The 21,349-nt window shown below is 38.8% G+C and overlaps 3 protein-coding genes across 7 annotated transcripts in view; 1 reads left to right on the top strand and 2 right to left on the bottom strand.

Annotated features, from left to right (window-relative positions):
• RB195_026253 (uncharacterized protein) overlaps positions 1-21,349 on the top strand; it is a gene marked incomplete at both ends in the record, with an annotated part of 43,270 nt that overhangs the window by 14,527 nt on the left and 7,394 nt on the right. Inside the window, 14 exons of one of the 3 annotated variants that reach the window (XM_064214721.1) lie at positions 365-494; positions 746-862; positions 979-1,048; positions 2,147-2,301; positions 14,398-14,553; positions 14,637-14,809; positions 15,569-15,668; positions 16,164-16,316; positions 16,632-16,710; positions 16,810-16,985; positions 18,447-18,605; positions 19,327-19,413; positions 19,492-19,663; positions 20,569-20,663. In XM_064214721.1, coding sequence (XP_064070600.1) covers positions 365-494; positions 746-862; positions 979-1,048; positions 2,147-2,301; positions 14,398-14,553; positions 14,637-14,809; positions 15,569-15,668; positions 16,164-16,316; positions 16,632-16,710; positions 16,810-16,985; positions 18,447-18,605; positions 19,327-19,413; positions 19,492-19,663; positions 20,569-20,663 — 1,822 coding nt within the window. Of the gene's footprint in view, positions 1-364; positions 495-745; positions 863-978; positions 1,049-2,146; positions 2,302-2,409; positions 2,473-13,871; positions 13,953-14,132; positions 14,262-14,397; positions 14,554-14,636; positions 14,810-15,568; positions 15,669-16,163; positions 16,317-16,631; positions 16,711-16,809; positions 16,986-18,446; positions 18,606-19,326; positions 19,414-19,491; positions 19,664-20,568; positions 20,664-21,349 lie in introns of those variants that run through there. The other 2 variants (XM_064214719.1, XM_064214720.1) reach the window with 2 other exon arrangements.
• Positions 2,500-6,734, bottom strand: RB195_026255 (uncharacterized protein; the record flags this gene model as incomplete). Of its 3 annotated transcripts, XM_064214724.1 has the most annotated exons (5): positions 2,500-2,530; positions 2,780-2,951; positions 5,601-5,636; positions 5,699-5,857; positions 6,614-6,734. In XM_064214724.1, the coding sequence occupies 5 exons, from the start codon at positions 6,732-6,734 to the stop codon at positions 2,500-2,502; spliced, it is 519 nt and encodes a 172-aa protein (XP_064070602.1). The 3 variants fall into 3 exon arrangements, with proteins under 3 accessions (XP_064070602.1, XP_064070604.1, XP_064070603.1); XM_064214723.1 differs by lacking the exons at positions 5,601-5,636; positions 5,699-5,857; positions 6,614-6,734 and adding exons at positions 4,202-4,297; positions 4,356-4,371; XM_064214722.1 differs by lacking the exons at positions 2,500-2,530; positions 2,780-2,951 and adding an exon at positions 5,432-5,490.
• On the bottom strand, positions 13,467-13,815 carry RB195_026254 (uncharacterized protein; the record flags this gene model as incomplete). Its single annotated transcript, XM_013447057.2, has 3 exons — positions 13,467-13,512; positions 13,579-13,691; positions 13,762-13,815. The coding sequence occupies 3 exons, from the start codon at positions 13,813-13,815 to the stop codon at positions 13,467-13,469; spliced, it is 213 nt and encodes a 70-aa protein (XP_013302511.1).

The raw sequence follows: 21,349 nt of genomic DNA, 5'->3' as shown, positions 1-21,349 counted from the left end.
GAGCAAGATACATGCTTACTACTTAGATCTTTCTACTTTCCTCCAAAATTGTTTCCCCCTATAAATTCTAGTGTAGCTATGAATGTAGAAATGCATCAGGAATGATTTACGACCTCCCGGGGCAGCATTTACACTTTGTCAGCTAACTATCGTTATTAATCACTCGAATTCCTACCTAGTAGATGAAATGCGTTGACTTGGGAATCGTACTCAATGTCACTTGTCGCAAGTATTGTTGATTGAAGCGGTCAGAATGATACGTTCAAATGCACCATCTGCTCCGATGTTTTCGGACTAGAAAACAAAATGAACGTTCGTTGAATTGGTCATTCTTTTCGAAGTAGTTCTTCCACTTAAATTTCAGAATGGTAGCTCATAATGGTGAAATCAACACCCTACGTGGTAATATCAATTTGATGCGAGCTCGTGAGGGTGTGATGTCGAGCACATTGTATAAAGACGACCTAATGAAACTTTATCCTGTTGTCGAAGAGGTACGTGTATCCTTAATTTGGAGGATCCATCGGACGTACATAGATATTGTTGACGATAAAAGAGGAGCAGAGCAGTTTTTCTCCATGCTAGAATTTATGTTTTGGCATGTGCGACGACTCGATTAAAATTTCAGTAATTCACTTTGTGCGCCCTGCGTGGACTGATTTGACGTCTCTCCTTTTGATGTGGTGCTTATGTGGACAGAGAGAGGAGATGATATAAGTTCTTCCGAATAGAAGTAGTTATTCAGGGTCTCACCGATTCTGGATGCTTTGATAACGTATGCGAATTCCTTGTCAAGGCAGGGCAACGATCATTGCCCGAGGCAGCAATGACGATGGTGCCGGAAGCATGGGAGAAGGATGAGGTGTGCATAATTTTCTTTCTTCCTAGGTTTCTTCGAACTATGCTTTTATGTCTTTTGCTTACTTAGCAAATAGAATTCCATGGTTTCTCTTAGAGTGTATGTCTGGTTTAATCTAGGAAATGGATCATGACAAGAGAGCATTTTACCGTTGGGCAGCAATGGCAATGGAACCGTGGGATGGACCTGGTAAGCGCTGTAAAAACTACGTATTTGAAGAGAAAGCTAGAAAGTTTGGAAGAGAAGAAGTTCATAGAAACATTATTTAGGCGTTAACATCTGCGCTTTGATGAAGTTTTAAACATGCGTTGAATTCAGATTCAACCTATCATAGTGTTTGCATTCGCCAAAAAATATCACATATTACTACCGATTTCGAGTAAAGCTCGAGAAGCTTTCGAGAAGCTATATATGTTGGAATTATACTATTGGTCGTCTTTTTAATGTTGCCTTCTGGAACTATTGTGGACCTGTACCGTAGTCTTTTATCTCAACTTATACCGATGAAAGAATCAATGTTCGTACTTCGTTTTTTCAGACACAATTTCAGATAGGTAATCACGAAGATGAGCTTGTACCAAGAATAAAACATGGATGAAGAGTGAAACTAAGCGCTTATTTACACATGACAGGGTAACGTTTAGAAGTGAGGCGTAAAAAACGTTCGAAGTGTAATGTGCGAGCAGATTCGTAACTTCATGGTAAAATAATACGTAGTTTTCTCATAAATATACCCTATGAAAATGTTTCAAACACATCTTAAATCTTATCAAGTTGGAATGCTTGTTAGTTGTTCACTTTTTCGGGATCTTTATTTTTACTTCTATCACATAGCAATTTCTGCGGAATCTTAAGAAGTGAGTCTATTTTCGCTTCTTTGATGTTATAATTGATTCGACACGTTTTGATAAGTTAGGACGATTTGATCTTTTAACTACTTGAACTTCACAAACAAACAACAAACACAAAAAAAAACTCCAAATGCCCCTTTTTAGTCGTTTTCTCTCCTGTTACTCAATTACCAGAGAAATCTGTTCCCGCTTTTAATAGAGCAGATGTGCTCCTATTTTGGGAAAAATTTTGCTGTACTGTTGGTATGATTGATTGAGTCAGATTTAAACCCGTAAGAAATGCTAGGTAGGTGTGAGTAGTCAGAGAGATGGAGTGGAACGAAAATATATATCGTTCTAAATGTATATCGCCTGCTGTGGATTTTCAAAAAATGGTTTGTTGAGGTTGTGGAATTCAGTATGTGCGAGCAATTGGTCCCTGAAATCGTGATTTCAGCTCTATTGGCATTTTGCGATGGTCGTTACGTGGGTGCGATTCTGGACCGGAACGGACTTCGTCCTGCCCGTTACTATCTAACTGCAGACGATCACCTTTACCTGTCATCCGAAGTGGGAGTCAACGATCACGATGAGGAATCGATTGTAAAAAAGGTGTGTGAAAATGTACTGCTTAACTTAACATTTATTCGCACGCACCATCGAACGAGTAACGAGAAGGAGGGTGAGATCAATGAATCAAAGGTTGTGAACTGATTTGAGGAACGTCAGATCGCCTACAGCAGGGAGAAGAGAACTGATATGACTGCGCCGTCACCGCTGTGAGATGAAGTAGGCTGTGCTGTGTAGCGTCTACATATCGCCATCCACAGCATGTGATGAGCTGAAAGCATGCATTTATTCTCTTAGACGGCAGCAGAATTTAAAAAAGTCATTCATTGTCTTCAGCATACTTAAAGGAACACAGCTCATTAGCGAACCCGCATCAACTACAGATTTTACATCTGAGCTAGATTCAAATTTCATCAGTTGCTTATGCATATATGAGATGTCGTGTAGAGTTATGCGGATGGCAAGAAATGTTATAGAGAAATATCTGGAAGATGCCTACAGGAAACTACGTGCAACTTACCCGAACAGCTCTTGCGGATAGTAGTCGGCAGGTGCCATGGGGCGGAAGTGCATAGGATCGGCCGTTCGCTTACCGAATCGCATTAGAATACGATTTGGAGCAGCGGTGGCGATAGCAACAGTGATCATAAGCATATAGAGTAGAGCGAGAACCACACGTGCTGACAACATACCTGGAACAAGATGATTCTTATGCTTCTTATCTGCTCAGGTGGCCTCAGCCTGATCTTTGACCAATTAAACGCATATTTAATGAATGTTTTTGAGGAGCAAATTGAGTAAAGAATTTGTTTTCGAATACACGTGAAAATAAGCAGTTCGAGGCGCACTGCTACCTACGAGAAGCACAGATTCAGTGTCTGTACACCAGTAAAAACTCGTACATAGTGGCAAAAGTTTCAAGCAAAAATCGAAAGTGTGGTTTGTTATTTTCCAGAGGCAAGCAGAAGAGGCCTGGAAGGCTGCTGTTTTTTGAGTTGAGCGTGATGTGTTTTTCAGAACCTCCTTAAGTGTAAGCATAATAGGGCCTACATGGATCAAACTTTGGTTGCTCTTCACTACAATGCGGGAAAATAAGTTAGGTAGGGACAGCGAAGTGTACGATAGCAGTCATGGCGTGATTGGCGTCGAGAGGAAATGCGAGTGAAATCCAGGGGCTGACTCCATTTAAAGGAAGAGCTTTATTAGAGAGGAGGCGGAGTCAACGGCCAAACAATAGGTGACGCGAGAAAGCATGTGAACAGAGTTCCGTTCGGCGTTTGCTGTTTGCTGGACAACAGCGGAGGCTACACGGTACTGCTGCTTTTCATCATAAGCTGAGTAACTTCACCTGTCTTTAAAGAATGAGAGGGGATCTATGCGCCTTTGCACGACAGCGCCGAAGCGCCGCCTCCTTAACGAGGAGATTACGGTATTATGAAGATTCGTTGAGAGAAATTCTCAAGATTACGATAACTATTAGTCGGAAATGGATCGAAACGTTATTCCCAAGTATTACGCTATAGGCGACAAACTCTCCTCATTAATCAATGAATCAGAGAAATCAAGATGCTCAGAAGAATAGGTTCGTACGGCACGAAGTCTGCGAAAACACGTCCGACGCAACAACCTAGATGCCCTAACAAGACAACTAAGATTTTCGCGAACATTCTGTTTTTTTTTTCTCGAAAAAATTACTGAAAGAAAGTTGTGTTTTTTTCACCGAGGTACCTTTAAATCACGTCCTTGCGCTCGTTCCTACTGGTGAAGAGGTTCCCAAACGTTGCCCCCAACGCGACGCTAATGACGCAACTTGATCCTACACTCTCACATTCGCAGTTTTGTCGCGTTTGTATGTCTATTTATTTCAAATTGTGTTTATCGAGATTAGATCGTTGATGCACCAAACATTTCGCTGGGAAATCAAATGTAACGTTTAACATACCGTCAACAGGTGAAAAAAGCAGGGTTCCTCGTGTATTTGGTTTTGGTTGAGTTATGTTTGCGGCAAAAATCCAGTGTGGAATCCTCTGTCGATTGACTGTAGTTAGCAATTTTTTTTCAATCTTATAAAATACCACTACACTCATATAACTCACTTCGATGCAGCATCATTTGTCTATTGTTCTGACAGGAAGAGGGTTATTGCGAAGATGAGCCGCTGTATGAATTGGATCATAGCAGCAATTTAACGACGAGACGCTTTCATTGGCGTGTTGTCGCTATTGCCCGCCCGCGTTGCAGGAGATTCTGATGGGGGTACAATGTGATTCATGCAGAAAAAGGTGGTGTTTCCAGGAAAACTGAGCATCGCCAGAATCACCTGCAAAGTTGCTGTACAGATTCACTCCTCAGACACATATTTGCTGCTCGATGACAGTACTCTTGTATAATGTTTGCACTTATCTTCTGACTTTTCCGAAAACTGAAAAGATTTTCGCCACTCTATTGATTAGTCTATGTATTTTGCCTAGCTCACGCCTTATATTTGTAACATTCGCATTATTTGCTCCTATTCCACAGCTATAAGTGCCACCGAACAAGCTCTTACCCAGCGACAAATTGCTGCTTGAGCATGCAATCAAAAACCTGATGAAAGAAGATGTGCAGACATTCATCATATCTATCTAGCATCACATGTCAGTTTTTGCTTCAAGAAATCAACCAACGAATTGACGTTTCCTGGAAATTGGGAAGAAAAAATTCATGTCAGTCAACAGGTGTCAAGATGTGATCGTCCGATGCAGTTCACGTCGTGGGGAGGTGACATGAGAGGCGACGGGTTTAGGTTGGACCACCATTGGAGATTTATGTGTTTGAAATTGGCTTAGTGGTGCTGACGCAGAATTTCAATCCAAGAGGGTACCGTATTTCTGGAGCTGCTGCATCACATAAACCACTGGTTTCTTATGGATGAGGTTTCAGAACAAATTGCTTCAGAAATTTATGACATCAGCTCGCAACTTGGCGGCGAAAAAAAAAGTATTCGACAAGAACACTACCTGATTTTTGCTATTGATGTAAGCAAAATAACCTTCGCTTCGTTACTCCTTAGTCTTGAATATTTTGTGGTGCTACGAAACAAAAAAGATGGTACAAACTTTATTTAAAAGTCAAAATCATTTCTTGGCCGTTGAGAGCTCTTAAGTTATACATATTCAGTGCGTTTTCTTTTTCACTTTCCAAATCGCAGAACACCAGGGTGTGAACCTGGCCTTCCGTTTTGTGTCGTACCTAGAATTATTGAACGAACATGAATCTCATTTAGTAGTCTTTGCGCAAAAAAAAAAAATTCATTTTATACCTGCGTTATGTCTTCCTAAAAAACCGAAAGAAAAACTTACCCTCATTCCTTTGAAATCGCTGTGACTCGTCCGCCCCTAAAAGGAGGTACAACTTAGGTTTCATGTTACGGAAAAATTAAAAATCGTCTTAAGCTAACTTTTTACAAATGTCGTCATCCACATGGGGGTATAGAGGTCGTGAGTTGAGCGAGACAAAACTTGATGTTCTTCAGGTTCGATGTAGTCGTGAAAGGTGTCCACTGGTCGCTTGTAAGGTCGCAGTATGCCAAGCGGCCATTGTACAGTTCGTTGTTCATCTGAATTGATTGGGTTTTTGTGGAGTGTAGAATATGAGCAAGCGTGGGTGATTTGTTCCATTGACTCCTTTAACCTTGCCTCTCTGAGTGTTGAGAGAAGTAAAATGTTGGATTTTTGCTGTTTGATTTCCGCTCAGGTAAGCATTCTGTGCGAAGCATGCAATTTTTGCTGTGCCGTAATTTATTTGGTAAAATAGGTCCTGAGTAGCAATTTGCTCAAACGAAACTGACCATTACCACTTTAAAACGTAACTGTAAACCATTCTAAATATTGAAAGTAACCGATATCCAAGTAGCGATAACTATTTTAGTTTATGACCGTAAATGCTCGAAAATCGAAAGTCTTACTAACGTAAACTATAATAACTAGCTGTTGACATCGGGGTTCCAAGAAAACGCGTTGACTTACCCAGCATTCCACTCGAGCAACGAACTGTATGTACATGCACTTTTTTAGAAGAAAAGCCATTTTTCGTTTTGGTTATTGTCAGAAATGACTAATTAATTAAATTACTAATTACTCATTCAAAGTTTCATGATATCATATCTCTAATGAGGTCTCCAAGCGGTTCACACGGTAATGCAGTGCTAATCCATGTCTCTTCCAAAACATCATGGTTTTTGAGGACTCATTGTCCTAAGAAGCCCAAATACCTGTTTGCAGGTGCGCTTAGTAATTCCATCAATAATAAATGTTGGTCAGTGCAGAGATATTTATCAAATGCAAATGAAAAACAAATTGTCGTTGTTACTCACCTTTTGCACGGACAAGTAATAATGACATCCAGAATATAGTGATGAATAGTTGTAAAGCCATGGTCAAGTGATTGGTTTGCTCTGTAATAGTAGCACAGACTGTTACTTGTTGGATGAGCATAATCCTCTTGCAAAGTTATATAAAGTTATATTTCAGTTACATACCGTACTGTTCTACGGATAATTTAAAAATGGAAGTAGTTAGAGCTAGATCTATTTCAAATGATGTAAATTACAAGTGCGGCTACTAAGTTTAATAGCAATTACTCATTTACAGCGTGATCTTCGCCTATAATTTGATATTGTATAATGGAGATCCAGAGCTAGCACATCTGATGTGTTTATACCTTTAAAACAGACCTTTACATATTTTATGTGTTTGACCTTTAGTAGTAGCCTTGTGGAGATACATTAATCGTCGTAAAAATTCAAGGATAATGAGGCAGTGAATGTTCATCAAAACACTAATTACCACAAATCTACGCTTCTGTGCTACCTCTTTTAAGTATTAAAGGAATACCTCTTTTACCTGTGCTACCTCTTTTAAGTATTAAAGGAATGAAAAACCGAGAATACATCCAGGGTTTTGTGTTTACGATGATCTAAACATTGCGATGATTTTACCATGAAAACTGGTTGACCTGATGCGGATTAATATTCGACCAATTGTATAGTGTGAACACTTGATGACTTGGTCGTTTCCTGCGAGCTTGGTGCAATTCTCATGCTATTTTTTTCGATCTCATTAGTTGCGTGCATTTGACTATATGTAGTGAGCGGCTTGTATAAAGGAAGGATTTAGACCTGGTTGACTGGTGGATATCGAAATTGACCCTCGTTTTCTTTTGGAACGGCGTTAAATGCTCCAAAATTTCCTAAAGGTGGTCTTATTAACGTAAAAAAGTGTGCACAACAATCTTCATGGGTCTGAGACAGAAAATGCGATTATGAAGAAGAATTCGTGCCAGTTCAAGGGAATTCAACTTCAACGGGAACAACTTACATCTTGCGCTGTATCACCTTTATACACTCCTAACATTGTGCGATATTTCCAGAATTTGTATTAAGATGAAATGGGAAGTAGCCTAGTTAGCTTTGGCGGATTTTTCTCTTTTCTTCTGCTTTTTTTAAGATTATAACTAAGTGAAGCGAAGCATTGAAATCAAAATGTAAATACAGCTTCAATACATTTTTTTGTCCTATATTATAGCACACAAGACTTCTTGCGTTAGAGGAAACCGAAGGTGATTTAAATGCAAGTCAATCAAGAAATTTCTTTAATGTCTTTCTCGAAGGCAAATATTTCTCTCGTTTTCTTTCTTTCTTGACGAAGCCTGCGTTTATTAATTATAATTGTATTGCAATAACATACTTTAGTCGAAGTCTTGACAGCATATTTCCCAGAGAGTATTGGGTTTATACGACGAATCCTCCTCAAAGTAGTAGAAAAGTGTTCCTTTTGGTAGCGTTTTCCTGTATTAACGTTGCGCTCTAGTTTAAAAGTACGAGCTTTACCGCATAGCTCTAATCATTAACGATTTAGATCCACAAAATGAAGGAATAAACGTTTCGGGTTACAGTGCCTGAAACTTGCTAAAAAGAAAGAACGTAAATAAGTTGGTTGCAAGAAATACGTAGCTGCACTCTCATGGAATCTAATGATGATTCGGTCAATGTCGTAACAGCTTTCAGATTTGCATGATGATGCGTTAAAGCTTCTGTGTCAGTTTATTGGTATTGGAGCTCAAAAATTAAAACATCACATCACTTGTTAACTAAGTATTGAATGTAGTTGTTATCTCTCACTACTTTTTCGTCCAACTCTTGATTTTGGCTTGCTAAAATGAGATTATTAACCATTCTGCAATAGCTTGTCAGATTTTTTAAAATTAATTTCCATCTAAAATAGAGTTAGAATTCTTTTGAGCTATCGAGAATTTAATTCGTAGGTTGGAAAGGATGGACAATGACTTTACGAAGAATACAATAGAACAGCTTTTCAAAGAATGATGGACCAGTGCCCCTATCGCCCACAAAATACCGCCCTTTCTAAATTTAATTTTGTGGCGAACAAGTGGAACCTTGTGGAGAAAAGAAATCGACTTATCCAGGAAACTTCTGCCTTTTTCATAGACGTCCGCTGCAAGAGGCTATTTTTGATGTCAGATTCCTACAGAAATTAGAGGCTTTAAGAGGTTTTGTACGGTATCTGCACGCCAATGCTGATAGGAGGAGGAATTTAAAGGCAGAAACACGTTTCTCGCAATAGAGGAGGAATTTAAAGGCAGAAACACGTTTCTCGCAATAATTTTCTATTTCCAAGCGATACTACGACCTCCTAACTGTGCTATGAATGTCTAATAACCAAAATCTTAATTTTGTGTGGATTCAGAAAATTCGAGGAATATATATATATATATATATTCTCCGGATGTTCTCCTCCTATCAGTGACAGTTTGTTTTTGTTTTTTTTTGTATGGAATGCCCTAATCTACGAGATTGATGTTTAATTATTCCTAGACGGCGCTGAAAAGTCTTCCTTGCACTCATGGGATGTGGGGCGCAAGAGAAACTCAAATACAAGGGCAACATTGAAGAGGATTTTTTGAAGCCTAGTACCTCTAAGGATTGAGAACGGTCAAAAAAAAATTCAACAAAGTTGTTGAAGTGAAAGTCACAGGAAAAGGTGATGTGGTATAGTGGAGGTGAATGAGATATTACGGAGAAGTAAATGTAGAACAGTGAGAATGTTATTGCTCTGAAAATAGACATCACTGCCATTATTTATTGCTAGGAAAAGGCTCCCACTGTACACTTCAACATAAATTAATTAGTAAATTAAGTAAGTAATTAGTAAGTAAGTAAGTAGTAGTAAGTAATTAGTAAATTGATTACCACTAATGGCAGATTATCTATCATTAGTGGTAACCAATTTGACTTCTACATTTTTTTTGGCTCAAACTGCTACAACAGTGAGTTGGTAAGACAGTTAATGGCTACCAAAAATTATCCCTGTAATCAGCAGATATAAATTGAGATGTAATCTGAGAGATGGTGTTTTGGAAACTGCGGTTCTTTCATGATCCCAAGATTTTGCAAATTTACCCGCACTAATTCTTTGAGTTTCTATTACTTGCACGACTAACATCACGCCCAGCAATGTTATTTATTTATTTATGTTTATTTAGTTATCTGAATTCGGTTTCACACTGATTCTCCTCAGTGTGTCAAAACTTAGGAGCTTTTTCTCCCACCTTTGATGAAATCATTTTGGTAAACATGTGAACTGACAGAAGAGTTTTGTGCGAAACCACTCGAATGTTTACATATGGTAGCACTATGGATCCTTTGAAATGCATGAAAGTTGGCTTTGTAAGTTTATTTGAAATCTCTTGGAAATTTCCAAGGGCTGTTGCGCAATGTTTGTTCTGCTTGTTATAGGGACCGAATTTTCACATTTAAATATACTTTGGTAATAGTTTGAGTCCTTACTGGTTCAGAACATTACATAATTGATCTTCGTCTTACGCAAACAAATCATGGAGGAGATCATGGAAATCACTCTTGTTTTCCCAAAAAGCGCATTTTATGCTGCCTGAAAATGTAATATCATACTTTCTTATATAGGAAGTAGGAATACAACGTTAAAAATAAATACAAGGGAAAAGTGTTATGAAATGTAAAGAATGAAGTGTAAATTAATGGAAGTGGATTAAATATATAATTAATTAATTAAATGATAGAAATTGATAATAAAAACTCCCCTCTAAGTAGTACTTTGTATAGGGCAGAAAATCTCCCCTTTTAAATTAGTAGAAATACTGCAAAGTGTTCTGTCGCATATGTTCTAAAAGGAAGTTCTTAAAGGTAATCCAGGGCGAATCTCAAAAAATTGGTTGAAAAAGTGAAATTAGTAGTAGTAATAAGCTTGTAGAGAGGGAAAGTATGATTAACTATAAAGATTAGTGTGAAAGAAATAGCAATTGTCGAAAGTTGAAATAAGTTCCAAAAGAATTCAAAATGATGTTGTTTTAACAATGAATATTTTTGCTTTTTTTTTGCGGCAAAAAGAGAAGTTTGTCTTTCCTCTAATGCTACAATCGTAATGTTTGTATGTTCGCATTTATTCATTTTGAAGGTGGAATTAATGTTGGATCTTAATGAAATTTTTAGTTTTTCTCGATTAGAATTCAATAAATTCAGTGGGTGTCCATAGGAAGCTCGAATCGCTTCAAATGTCTTACGCACATGCGTGAGTTCTACCTGTTTTGTAAGTTTTTCCCTGCATTCGTTCTATTCTAGGTGTAGGGAAAAGAAATGAGCATACAGTGCAACAAATGATATGTGTGTTAGTAACTAACAACTGTTACTAACAAATAACTGAACTGTACAAATCTACGCCAAGAAAAAACTTTGAGGGTACAATGTAAAAAATGCGAATTGAATGGAATACAAATAAATTGGTGGCCCAAAGTTCACGAAGACCACTTTGTTTTTTTTTACTTTGACTGCTCGAAGAATCCATGTAAATGATGTCAAAATGCTTAGTAGGGGCCTGTATGTTCAGTTCTGGCCAATTTGTCATACAATTAATTGTATCGTTAATTGTTTGTTTGCCTTAATTAATGTTATTGTTAATGTTATTAACGCTGCTAATAGTTTTCAATTTATTGCTGTACCGTATTTCTTTCGGACGGTCTTCACCTGGAATTACTCAAATTTTATATTCTTTTCCAACAATTAAAACTCAAACTGAAACAGTTTTACTGAATAGAAGCTCATTTGATTTTGTTCATGTTAATTCGAAGCAAATGGCGATTCGCATCGTACATTCCATAAGAGGACCACAAGTCGCGGCCTTAAAAAAGCAGAATATGTATTTCTGAGTAAATTTCGTGACTGTCGGAATCTGAAAAGTTTTGTAGATATTCCTATGAAATGTTCTTTTTATTTCCAATTTACAAGTGCAAGTACAAACTTGCCGATATGATTGTAAAAACACAGGATAATTATGTGTTGTAACGTTTGTAGTCCGGAACTCATGTGTGCTTTTAAGTTTACCATGAGTTTTCTTTTCTTCAACGATAAGCATAGAAGCTGGATTGGTTCCTATGTCTGGATGTATTTCAATGACGCAACAGACGTTCAGAAAAGAGTTCTTTTTCTGCTTCCCTGCTTTATGTACATTTTGAACTACGGCAGATACTTACTTTAAGTGCATCCTAATTAGAGGCCGCTTTTTTCAATGAAAAAGGAAGCGAAGAGTATATGGGGGAAGCTCACGATGCAATCTAGATTTGATTTCATTTTTGTTCAACGAATAAGATGATGTTTGAATGTTATACTTGGAGCTGATAACCTATTTTTGCCGCGAGTTTGGAGAAATATCCAAGGAGAAAAAACTTGGCTATTCTAACAACTTCTAAGTTAAAATAATCCTCTGAGAAGAATCGCCGGTATGGAATCTTCTGGAATTGAAATCTCGTAAATGTAAGCATCTGCAGACTGATCGGAGCACGGTAGATTATACACACTTTTTTTTGAAAAACCTGGAAAAGCTCGGGAGCAATGCTTAACAAACACTATCGAGTAATGCGTACGCCGTGTACACTCTTTAACCAAATCCTTGATTCGGTAAATTTTGTTACGGTAGGGCTGGTCGTCAAGGATTTCTTTAAAGAAACGGGAGGATTATAATTGGGGGAATTGTAACTCTGTATTGAGTAGATATGGAGCTATTTTTTTACTTTTAGAGGAGTCTACAAATGAAACAATCATGTGACTGTCTATTTTCACGGCTGTAGTTCCTAAACATTCTGTTAGGATTGATTTTGATGCCTGCGAAGAGGAATACAAAATGTTTTTACGATCACAATCACTTTTCTTCTTGTGGGAAGGAAAGTGATTGTGATCGTTTCTTCTAGGAGAAGGTGATAATTTAGTTGAAATAGATTGAGCAAATGAACTCTGGGCATTATTGTATAAAAAAAATATAGTAAAATATCATTAATCATCAATATCAATAATAATCATTCATCAGGTTCTTATTGCAATTAGGAGAATTTTAGACGCTTCGTTTACTTGTATATTTTATTTATTTTGATTTCTTCTGCCCACTTGAATTTTAGTCATTTTTTTATGTTACTGACTCGAAGAAATGTTCGGAAACATATGCTTGCTCAAAAAAGGCTTGAGGAAGTATTTTCCGGTAATCATTTTTTTACTGTAGCTGATCGCTATCCAAGTGGAAATCCTTGGCCAAGCGTTGCCGATTCGACATCGAAACCGATTTTCTCTAGTAGAAAACAGAAGCTCAAAAGCAGCTGCGAATAGGTGCCAGATGAAAAGAAGTGTAATGAATCCAGAAAACTATCAACTTTCTACGTGTTGTTTACATAATTAAAGATATTTCCTGGCAGGTGCTGAACATACTTATCTCTTGACTCGTTTCATTTCGTTGAGCGATGTTGAACTAATTGAGTTACGTATCAAAAAATTGTATTACTTCTCAAAATTGAGCTGTTTATTTCGATAGAAGGTTGCATCCTTCCAGTGAGAGGGTTGTGTTACCCCGGATCATTTCCGCCACATACTAGGAATAGTATCTCAAACTCAAGGAGTGACAGAGTCCAACGTTCGCACATACTCAATGAGAGACGTTCATAAATTCATCCTTGATCGTGACATGATGCAATATTTCACAATGTTTATTCATTCATAATGATTACTCATTATGATTTCAAGCACATAAATAGCGTTATGAGTCAGTTTTTAGTTCTAAAACGAATAAAAGAAGTCATGTGATGGATTAATTCGAGACTTTGATAGTTTCAAGAATTTAGTGTACGCGTGTTTAGTAGTCGAAGTACGGCTCGAATAAAGGCGCTCGTTTGCCGAACCTAAAAATTGTGCGCATGGCAATGAAAAGCACACTCAGTGATAATTTCTGGTCATTATTTTATTACCTGATGGGCTCGCGGGGTACACGTTTGCCAAATCGGATCGGTTCACCGCGAAATCGTTTGAACTGCTGGCTTGTCTCCATAGCTGATTCCGTTTGGAGTGGAACAGCTGATGTCTGGAAACATAAGTCAGTCAGTGCACGGACGGTAGTCAAAGGCTACGAAGGCGCAGAAAGATTAACTTACGAGCAAGCTCAAGATAGATAGAACGACAAGCGTTACCAACGACTTGCTGACCATAATAATACCTGAAGTAAATGATGAATGATGCTCCAAAGACGTGCCCGTGAAGATTCATGATGGACGGGAAAGAATCAGTCATAGGAAAGTACGAGCGAGCGACTCATGTCAACGTTGACGAAAATGAGCAGAAAAGCGTATGAGGTGCAGGGGCAAGGCATCGGCTCGTTATGAGAATGGTGTAGCATTTCGACGAGGCGGTTAACATCCTCCCCTCGTGCTTGCACACATATGTGAAGTCATCCGGAGTAGACAGCATTAAAGTTTGTGCGCGAAATGAATAAAAGCAGCAGGATGTTTGTAGGAGTACTATCCAGAGCCCATTCGATAGTGTCACAGAGATTGAGTTAGCAACGGACACCGAGCAGCTCACCAACAACATGACACAATTCTTCCTGGGAACGAATTCTATTAGGAGTAGATACAATGTCAGAATTACTGAAACGGTAACTGTCAATGATCTTGGATAATTTTATGAGTAACGATGTTTTGTGGTAAGTGTCCTTAGCGCAAGCCATAAACTCGAGTAGAACTCGAGTATGCCTTTCAGTATTTGAAGAGAAGTTGAATTTTTTGTTTAAGGATCGTCTGAAGCCTGGACGAATGCTCTTGGTGGACACCTATGAAAAGAAAATCGAACAGGATGAAGACCTAAAGAGACGCATTTCCCAATCAAGACCACACAAGAAGCTTACGTCTAAAAGAGTTTATTTGGACCTTCTTCGCAAAGATGACGTTGTATGCATTGAACAGTATCTTTTTTGAAGTCTTTTAATCTACGAACTGGTTGCTGTCTTTCACGTCTATCTGTGTTTTTCCAGCTCTCACATGGTGCAGTGACGAACGAATTTTTGATAAAATGCCATCTGGAGGCGCTTGGAATTGAGAGCACAAAGAAAAAAGATGTGCATCTGGACTCTGATCGACGTTTGCCGCTGTATGCCTATACTCATGACACGTTCAGTCTCTTACTTGTTCCGATGATTAAGGAGAAGTAAGTTCAATTTTTGGAGTCACTATCTCCCTATCTAAAACAGTAAATGCGACATTATATATATATATATATATATATATATATATTCTATAATAAGTGGTACATAAGCAATAAAACACCTTAGTTTCGCGTAACCTACTCAGGTTGGCGTAAATTATTCAACTTTTTACAAGTGTGGATCAGTCTAATGAGATTCTCCATCAAATTGGCATAATCTACGGAGACGTGGATAAAGTGTGATTAACAGCTGCTATTCGGATTACGAGGCAACTAAGCCCGTGACCTCTTCTTTTGCCGAGGAAAACTAACAAATACCAGTGTAAGCAGCTACTTGAGCTGTAGCAGTTAAGAAAGAAGTTGAATGTGTTTTTATGCTACATGAAAGGAATTCGTGCCGCAGGGGAGGTTCTGATCCTCAGACAGCCCGCCCTAATCCGTGATTTTTATAGGCAGTGAAATGCCTGCGGAAGTTTTTGCTAAGAGGAATGAATATGAGTGGAGCAAAGGATTTTGTGCAGCACAAGCAACGAAGAGAGAGAGAGAAAGAATGAAGGAAAGAAAGGGAGGAATAGAGAGGTGAAAGCTGACCACAGTGTTAGTTTGTAAAATAATTTGTAACAAATGTCAACCTGTCACAAATTATTTTAGTCCATTAAGCAGTTGAAGGAGGATGAGGAACCTTTTATTCCGTTCCTTGGAAGAGAATAGAGTTCGTACTAGTGGGTGATGGTAAACAAAGCTAGAAAAAAAGGATTTCAGGAAAGAAGCTCTTGGATCCATGGGTAATGATGCAGCTCTGGCTTGCCTTTCCGACTTCAGTCCGCTGTTATTTTCCTACTGTCAGCAACTTTTCGCTCAGGTAGGAAAACGTAATGTCAACATGCTGGAACAAGATACGAGGTATTTCTGAATGAATGAAATGGGCGGAGCAGTAACAATGAGACATAGGTCTCAAGGAATGAAAAAGTAATGGCTCAACAGTCTGAAATCAAAGGATGTAACAAAACGATTTCCAGTCTGATGCGTGGCCAGTTAACATGAAAAGAAATGCCCAAGTAATTCGGGCCATTATCTCATCACTCAAAGCATTTGGGGTCACCTACTACTGTGTAAGGAGAATATTGTGTTGTATCAGCAGCAAATGAGTAGGAGGGGTGACCCACACGTAATGAAGAGGTGACAAGCTGACGGGTAATGAGATATTTTCATGGTAGGTGAACAAGCGGTCAGGAATCGCAACTTTGTGCCCATTGCACAAATCACACCAGGCTAAGATGCGTACAGCGGTGATATCACACAGCTCAACTTACTACCGATCAATTTCATTACTCTACTGGATCAAAATCGATTTCAGGTGACTAATCCACCGATCGATCCATTCCGAGAGCAGATCGTCATGAGCCTCAGATGTCCGGTTGGACCCGAATCAAATCTCCTGGAGCCGAATAATGAGTTAGACAGCCGTCTTGTTCTCGAACAGCCTGTACTTTCACTTGTGGACATAGAGGTAAATCCGTAAAGGACGTTTTAGTTGCCGTTGTCATTTGATGTTGTTGTTTGTTCATTTGTCGTTCTTGCTGAGCCCATTCTGGAGATACACTTAAGGATTACGACCTCATTAGGAAAGAGCGCTTGGTCATGAATGAAGTCGGAGAACTTGCGCAACAATTATTGTTGCCATGGAAAATAAAATAAAAGATATACGTTGTAGAAAATGAGTAGCAAAAGATCTGAAGATTTTTCTTTGAAGATGAAAGATCAAGCAAATGTTCTATGCCTTTTTGAGATGGATGCGTAAAAGAGACTGAAATCGACGTTGTAGGTGATCAAACGAACTATGTACAAGGGCTGGCGTAGCAAGACCATCGACACCACCTTCCCGGTGAGATACGGAGTGAAAGGTTAGTGTGGGCTAGGATCCTCACTCGAAAGTCCCAAAAATCACCACAAAATGTTGTTGAGAAGCTATTTGGCCGTTGCAAAATGCATTGCTCGTTCAGGCCTTGTACCAGGACTGGATCGAATCTGCTGCGAAGCTTGCACAGCCGCACTGGATGGATACCAAATCCTTGTGCTATCAGACAGAGCAGCCAGTAAAGATAATGTGCCAATATCGTCACTTTTAGCAGTTGGCGCAATCCACCAATGTCTTATTCGACACCGATTGAGAATGAAGGTTGGTCGTACGTGAATTGGTTAAGTTTTTGAGAGGAGAAAATGTCGGTTCATTGTGAATTGTTCTGGAGGAAGAATGAGCAGGGAGAAACTAAATCCGGCAGGTGGAGCTGTCTGCTTCTTGTTCGTTCCCTTATATGATAATGTTCGTTAGTCAAAAATCGGAGGCTCGTGAAAGAAAATATTTGGACAGCGTGTGTTTCTCTGCATAGATGATGTTTGGTAAGTAATGCACGCGATTTCAGCGAAATCGAGGACGTCAGAAATTACCGTATCTTTTTCAGAAGTAAAAATGAGATTTTCTCTGACTTGATTGTGAATTAATGTTCTCGTGTTAAGATATTTCTTGTTTAATGTAAATATAAATCTGACAGTAATGGGACAACGGTGGGCCATTAGTGAAATGACAGAGCGTTACGAAAGCCGGCCTTGAAGAACAACATCAGTCACTGCTGTTTTTGCGTCTATTTGTCACTGGACCTATTTCCAGGAAGGAGTGAATATCAAAAGAAACATTTAGATTGCTTTCAAAAGACAAATTTGCACATTGGTGCAATTTATTAACCACCCCAGTACTCTTTCCGACACTACAGATGTCTCTAATTTATAAGGAAAGTAAAATAATTCGCGTACAGGATCTCAGGGCATTCCAATTTTTTTCTGGAGATTGGACTAATATTACGGGAGCAAATTCAATGGGTTATCAATAATGAAATACATGAGATTTTCTTCTTTCCTATAAGGTTCCACAATTTCTAAGGATTGTAACGATGACTTGAAGCCTGTATCAAAGTAAAGTGCTGATGTAGAAAAAGTTTACTTTTGAAGAAAGGAGTTTTATCAAATTCAGGTAATATTGCACTTTGTGAATACCTATTAACGAAGAATCTCTCGAAATTCGTTTCTGGCTTTGAAAGTACTACTATTGGGTAACCTTTTCTTTAAAAGACTTTAAGCCGTTTTCATCATTTTGCTATGTATACTGCAGAAAATTATGCGAAGCGATAAAATCGCCTTAACGCCTATGAATCCTCGTTATTAGTTAAGTCCATCACAAACAAGTTGATTCCTCTACTAGATATGATTAGGAACAGCATACTCATCCAATAAAAGAAACATGAGGGAGTCGCAATTTTTCTCTCGTAAAAGTATAAAACAGCCGCTAGTCTTGAGTCTGACGTCACTTCGACATCGGTGAGGAAATCCGAGAAATTCGTCGTCGCATTTCTCTCCGACACATGCATCTATCACACATGTAGTTAATAACGAACAAATGTTAATGGATAGCCTGTGTCAAAGTAAAATGAGCCGAATAGGCTTTACATTTTTGGTCGAATGTTTTGGAGTGAGCAGAAATTGAAGGGCACCATTGTAACATGTTACTTAGTAGAAAGGAGATATCTTACGTCTTTGTATAGTAGTGTAGCGTAGCTTCTGTTTGGCTACTTTCTCATTTTTGTAGGTCGCCATCATTGTGGAAACCGGAGAAGCCAAGGTTGTCCATGATTTCTGTGTCCTGCTAGGATTCGGAGCTGATGCAATATGTCCGTATATGGTGTTCGAGACGATGTATCGTCTTCGTCATCTTGGTCTACTCGACAAAGAGTTGAATGACGACCTGGCAAGTTATCCAATGCAAAGCTATTTGGTTCCTATTCGTTTCAAGTAATTTCAAGTAATAATAGTAATTGAAGAATTGGGTTATTATTGGAACGACGCAGCAGGTCTACTGTAAAACTATGTTCAAGAAAAGTTGAAGTGCAGTTTGACTGCAGTACTTTGCTGGGATTCTTTTATATTCTGTTAATATGTCGGCTCAGCCGTGTACCCTGACGAAGAATCGTAGCACAAAAATCTACTATTCAGCTGTTGTGTTCGTCGCACAAATATCAGGCCTGGGTGGAAATCACCATATGCGAAATGCTTCTGTTATCGCTCATCTTTATTTTCAAGGATTGTCATCAATTCACGAATGCATGTGCGTAGGCGTTGTTGAGATTTGTGCAGCCGAGTAATCGCGAACCCACCTATATTTGATTGATATTGCACCGTGTAAGAAGAGGGTCAACTATTTTGCCCTCATTTTTGAACTGAGTCGTTGAAAGAAATCCCGTCAACTTGGACTCAGGATTCTCTAACAGGTAATTGCGACTGGTTACACCAAACAGGGGTTTCGCCAAAATCTCCAGTTTTATAGCTGGATTTCCGGGAATACGGCTCGTTTACTTTCATTTTCTTTCGTCGCACGCAATACTGGCAGAAATAACGTCCTTTTGTGTTGACTCACTGATTTTCTTACATTAAGAAATTTATGTTTCTCAAAGAGAACTACCGCTTTGCAGGTGTTCCAAGGCTATCGTCAAGGAGTCGAACGTGGTGTTTTCAAAGTAATGGCTAAAATGGGCATAAGCACCTTACATTCGTACAAGGTATTTGCATGAATACGCAATTCGTATTCACCGATTTGCTGCTAAAGTTGTAGCATTTGAACTAACAGTTGTTTTCAGCACGCTCAAATCTTCGAAATTGTTGGATTAGCAAAGGAAGTGGTGGATATGTGCTTCAAGAACACCGTTTCGCGACTAGGTGGCGCCACATTTGAGATCCTTGCGGCTGAAGCGTTGAAGCGTCACAGGGCTGCGTTCCCAGTAATTGCGAATGCGGATAAGCACGTCTTTGGTGAGTTACGAGATCGAAAGGAAGAACTCCACAAAGGAGAAGCAACTACGACTTCCAGAAATTAAGGAAGGAGGGATGACAGAATTGCGTTGATGCATTGGTCAACCATTTCTTTCGAGTCTATTTAAAATGTTTGAGGTTTAAACGTAATTGGATCTTCTGAAAGATAGCGTAAACGATCGCAGAGGAGTAAGGTTGGATGAGATAAACAGTTCCTCATGAAAAGCGAAGACCCAAATGTAATTAACAGCAGTGCCAGAAGAGGTTCTGGATCGCAACATCTAAGTAGACACACTGGGCGACTAAAAGTGTCAGTGAAACCATTGGAATGAAAAACAGAAAATGTGATTTTGCACCAGTTTTCCGTCTCCGATCACTCTCAGTACAAAAACTTATTTCCATTGTCACGAATTTCAAAAGTGAATCGTTTTCGTTCCTATTTTCTAGCAGACGAGAAGCTGAGCGAACGTAAAGGAATCTTCGGTAAGGCTTTACTACAGTTGAATGTGTAGTATGTGCTGTGAATGTCTCGACCAGCATGTCTTTTTTTAATTACTCTATCACTGAATCTATAATCATGCTTTTGTTCTGTTCTTTCGGCACCATGTCAGTTTGAGGACTAATTGAGTTTTAGGAGCCGTATGAGCTCTTTCACAGGAACCAGCTTTAGCTTCTTCCTCATTGAAACGTCGTATAAATGTTGTTTGCATAACTTGCGCACTAGGAACTCCATAATGATAATGCTGTTATGTGCTATAGGGAAGCTTACTGCTACTAGCGAATAACTTTGACGCAGCTATAGGCTATATGATCGGTTTGTGCTATTCTCTAGGCAGTATTTTCTAGAGTAGATGATGCAAATACAAGTCTTCAGGAGAAGTTTTGTGTCAGACACAATTGTTTAGGCGATTCTCGTGTGCTTGTCGCATCAGGTACATATCACTGGAGAGCCGGAGGTGAGAAGCACGTCAACGAGCCAGAGGCTATAGCCAAGCTGCAGGTAAACCTGTCCGTTCGTCAGACTCAGAGCAATCATATTTTCCGGCGTTAGAGATGGTAAATAAAGTGGCGATTAGTATTGGAAGACCAAAAGTTCAGCAAGTGTTAAACAGTGGTACTGATTTAAAGGGCGCGTGTACTAGCTAGGAAAACATCAAAGTGCTGCGGATTACGCACTCGATAGAAGTAAGTACGTAATATAAATGTAATCCTCATTATTATTCAACTTTGTCGTGAGGATTCCAACGCAAGCTCTAACAACTACTTCTTGATATTTTAAGTATGGGGGCAACATTTGCTACATCTTTCTGATTTTTTTTAGCTTTTTAAGATTAGTTGTGACTATGAAAAACGCGGTCGCAGGATAACAAAAGTAGGAGATGAAGTCATACATAACGTAGTTTAGCTACTAAGATGTAAAACGAGCATTGCATTTGTGGTGACTTGCCGTAATCGCGGTTATTCGTGAAGAAGTTATTAATCAGCACAAAGAATAGTTAAAATTATAGTACAATGACTCCTTAGGTGCTGCAGATAGTGAACGCTTGGAATGTTAGATGTAAAATAATGCCATAATACCATATAATACATATGAAATCATAAACCTCAATGAAACTTTACATCTGAAATCTAGCTTACTGTTTACTTACTGTTGCTAAGTTTTTGCAAGAATTATTTGAAATAACG

This window comes from Necator americanus, chromosome X (genome assembly GCF_031761385.1).
Source record: "Necator americanus strain Aroian chromosome X, whole genome shotgun sequence".
Classification (NCBI taxonomy): domain Eukaryota; kingdom Metazoa; phylum Nematoda; class Chromadorea; order Rhabditida; family Ancylostomatidae; genus Necator; species Necator americanus.
Note: the sequence above shows the minus strand (reverse complement) of the source record. Positions and strands in the feature narration are given on the sequence as shown.